The 2,789-nt window shown below is 35.5% G+C and overlaps 1 protein-coding gene across 1 annotated transcript in view; it reads left to right on the top strand.

Moving 5' to 3' along the window:
- Positions 1 to 2,756, top strand: part of LOC116096491 (ATP-dependent RNA helicase DDX3Y) — a 17,201-nt gene extending 14,445 nt beyond the window's left edge. Inside the window, exons 11-16 of the mRNA XM_031378335.1 lie at positions 7 to 133; positions 485 to 666; positions 736 to 853; positions 1,661 to 1,814; positions 2,173 to 2,303; positions 2,661 to 2,756. Coding sequence (XP_031234195.1) covers positions 7 to 133; positions 485 to 666; positions 736 to 853; positions 1,661 to 1,814; positions 2,173 to 2,303; positions 2,661 to 2,740 — 792 coding nt within the window. The 3' untranslated portion in view covers positions 2,741 to 2,756. The remainder of the gene's footprint in view (positions 1 to 6; positions 134 to 484; positions 667 to 735; positions 854 to 1,660; positions 1,815 to 2,172; positions 2,304 to 2,660) is intronic.
- The last annotated feature ends 33 nt before the right edge of the window (positions 2,757 to 2,789 follow it).

Here is a 2,789-nt window from a genome sequence, read left to right as displayed (position 1 = left end):
GACTTTTTAGATGAATATATCTTTCTGGCTGTAGGCAGAGTAGGCTCTACTTCTGAGAACATCACACAAAAAGTAGTATGGGTTGAAGAGCTAGACAAACGGTCATTTTTACTTGATCTCTTAAATGCAACAGGTAAAATTATGAATCCTTTAATAAAATGAAAATGCCTGTAAAATTCTCATTGAGTTTATAGCCCCACTTTTTCTGTGTGTATGGTTTTGTGTGTTTATCTTTATATATATACATTTGGGTATCTTTTTCATTTTCTGAGGCAGTCTCTAAGTGAACCTTAAGCTTACAAGTTTAGATAGATATCCAGTCATCCTTGCAGATCCTCTTATCCTATGCGTGTATGCTGTGTATGTGTGTGCCTATACCCTCCTCTCACTAAGCAATCTTTCCCAAATCACTAAGCTTATTAAATTTTAGAATAAGCAGTGATAGCCAGTTACTGTTAATAAACAAAACCTTGTAATTTTTCAGGGAAGGATTCATTGACTTTAGTATTTGTGGAGACTAAAAAGGGTGCAGATTCACTGGAGAACTTCTTATTTCAAGAAAGATATGCCTGTACTAGTATTCATGGAGACAGATCACAGAAAGATCGAGAGGAGGCCCTTCACCAGTTCCGCTCAGGGAGAAAGCCAATTTTAGTGGCTACAGCTGTATGTATACTTTAATTTTTAGTTATTTAGTCTGACTGTTATTTTATTTTAATTAGTATTATTTTTCAGGTGGCAGCAAGAGGTCTAGACATTTCAAATGTGAAACATGTTATCAATTTTGATTTGCCAAGTGATATTGAAGAATATGTGCATCGTATTGGCCGCACAGGACGTGTAGGAAACCTTGGTAAAGTGTTAATGTTGTTCCTTTTTCCCTGGATCTTGGGACCAAAGACCTTAAAGCCCTTTGTTACTGGAACTGCATTTTTACTCCCTCTATATTTATGTGTGGGTATCCATGCACATGTTACAGTAGTACACTTTTCAGAAGATCAGAGGACAACTTAGAGGAGATGGTTCTCTCTATTTTGTAGGTTGAGTTCAGATTGTTAGGCTTAGGGCCATTTCACTGATTTCTTTTTTCTTTCTTTTTTTTTTAATGGATATATTAACAAAGGTGTTTAGCCTGTTAAGTTTTGGCTTTGAGTTTAGGGTTTTGGTTTTGTTTTGGGGAAGGGTCTTGTTCTGTTCCTCAGATGACCTTAAACTATAGCAGATATTTTAAATTATTGGCTTGCAGCATAGGGTTTTGATAGTGCTTACAAAGCACAGATAAGAGATTATTGTGTTCCAAAACCAGCCTAAGTAATCTAAAAAACTAAAGAGCCTTAATTTTCTATTTCTTTTTAAAAGAAACTTAAAAGCTTGTCTTAGTGGAACAGGTCTTTGGGATGCAGAAGCAGTTCTATCTCTGCATGTTCTAGGCCAGCATGATCTACATAGTGGATATCCAACCAGAGATATATAAAGAGACCCTGTCTCCAAAAAAAAGAAAAAAGAAAGAAGAAATTTAATATCAATAACAAACTCTTTTATCCCTTATATTTAGTGATGTTACAAAATATTTTCTATTAGTTAACCGTATGGGAAAGAAAACAATAGGAAACTATTTTGTGGAAACATAGGCCTTAGGTACTTTTTAAAAACTTTTTAGGACTTGCCACGTCTTTTTTCAATGAGAGGAATTTGAACATCACAAAAGATTTGTTAGATCTCCTTGTTGAGGCTAAACAAGAAGTACCATCTTGGTTGGAAAGTATGGCTTATGAACACCACTACAAGGGAAGCAGCCGTGGACGTTCTAAAAGGTAAGTGTTGTTTTGAGCTTTTTATTATTATAGTTTGTTTAGAGTTAAGCCTAACCTCAGGTACTGAATTTTTTAAATTATTATGTGTATCATATGTGTTCATACAGCCATGTATGCTATGGAATGTATATGGAGTCAGAGGCCAACTTTAATAGATTTCAGAAGTCAAGTATTTTCATAAGGAGTAATTAGAAAAGGTTACAGAGCAAACTGACTGTTCTACGCTATTGATGTTTTTGGAAATACAATTACAGGACAGTTTCTACAATAGGAAATAAGTTCCCCAGATGACAAGTTTGAGCATGAATTCTTATTTTAATTGGATATTATACTCAGATAATGTTTTTTCTTGCAATAGCAGATTCAGTGGAGGATTTGGTGCCAGAGACTATCGACAGAGCAGTGGTTCTGCAAATGCTGGGTTTAATAGTAACCGTACCAATAGCAGCCGAAGTAGTGGTAGTAGCCACAACAGAGGATTTGGTGGAGGTAATTGTTAAATTTTTGTGTTAGAAGTGGTATTTTGTTTGTTTCTTGCTCTTAGTGATGTTTTCAAGATAATTTATAAGAGAAAATAATGCTATACAGTAAGAGCTTTTTTTTTTTAAGATTTATTTATTTATTATATGTAAGTACATTGTAGCTATCTTCAGATGCACCAGAAGAGGGCGGCAGATCTCATTACGGATGATTGTGAGCCACCATGTGGTTGCTGGGATTTGAACTCAGGACCTTCGGTAAAGCAGTCAGTGCTCTTACCCGCTGAGCCATCTCACCAGCCCCCGAGACCTTTCTTTTTTACATAGAATTATGGTAACAGTGAGTAACTTTTTTTTTCCTTTATAGGTGGCTATGGAGGTTTCTACAGTAATGATGGATATGGAGGAAATTATAACTCCCAGGCAGTTGACTGGTGGGGCAATTGAATTTGTGCCTAAATCATCATTTCATATAGCTAATATGGAAACCACATGT

This window comes from Mastomys coucha, chromosome Y (genome assembly GCF_008632895.1).
Source record: "Mastomys coucha isolate ucsf_1 chromosome Y, UCSF_Mcou_1, whole genome shotgun sequence".
Lineage (NCBI taxonomy): Eukaryota > Metazoa > Chordata > Mammalia > Rodentia > Muridae > Mastomys > Mastomys coucha.
Note: the sequence above shows the minus strand (reverse complement) of the source record. Positions and strands in the feature narration are given on the sequence as shown.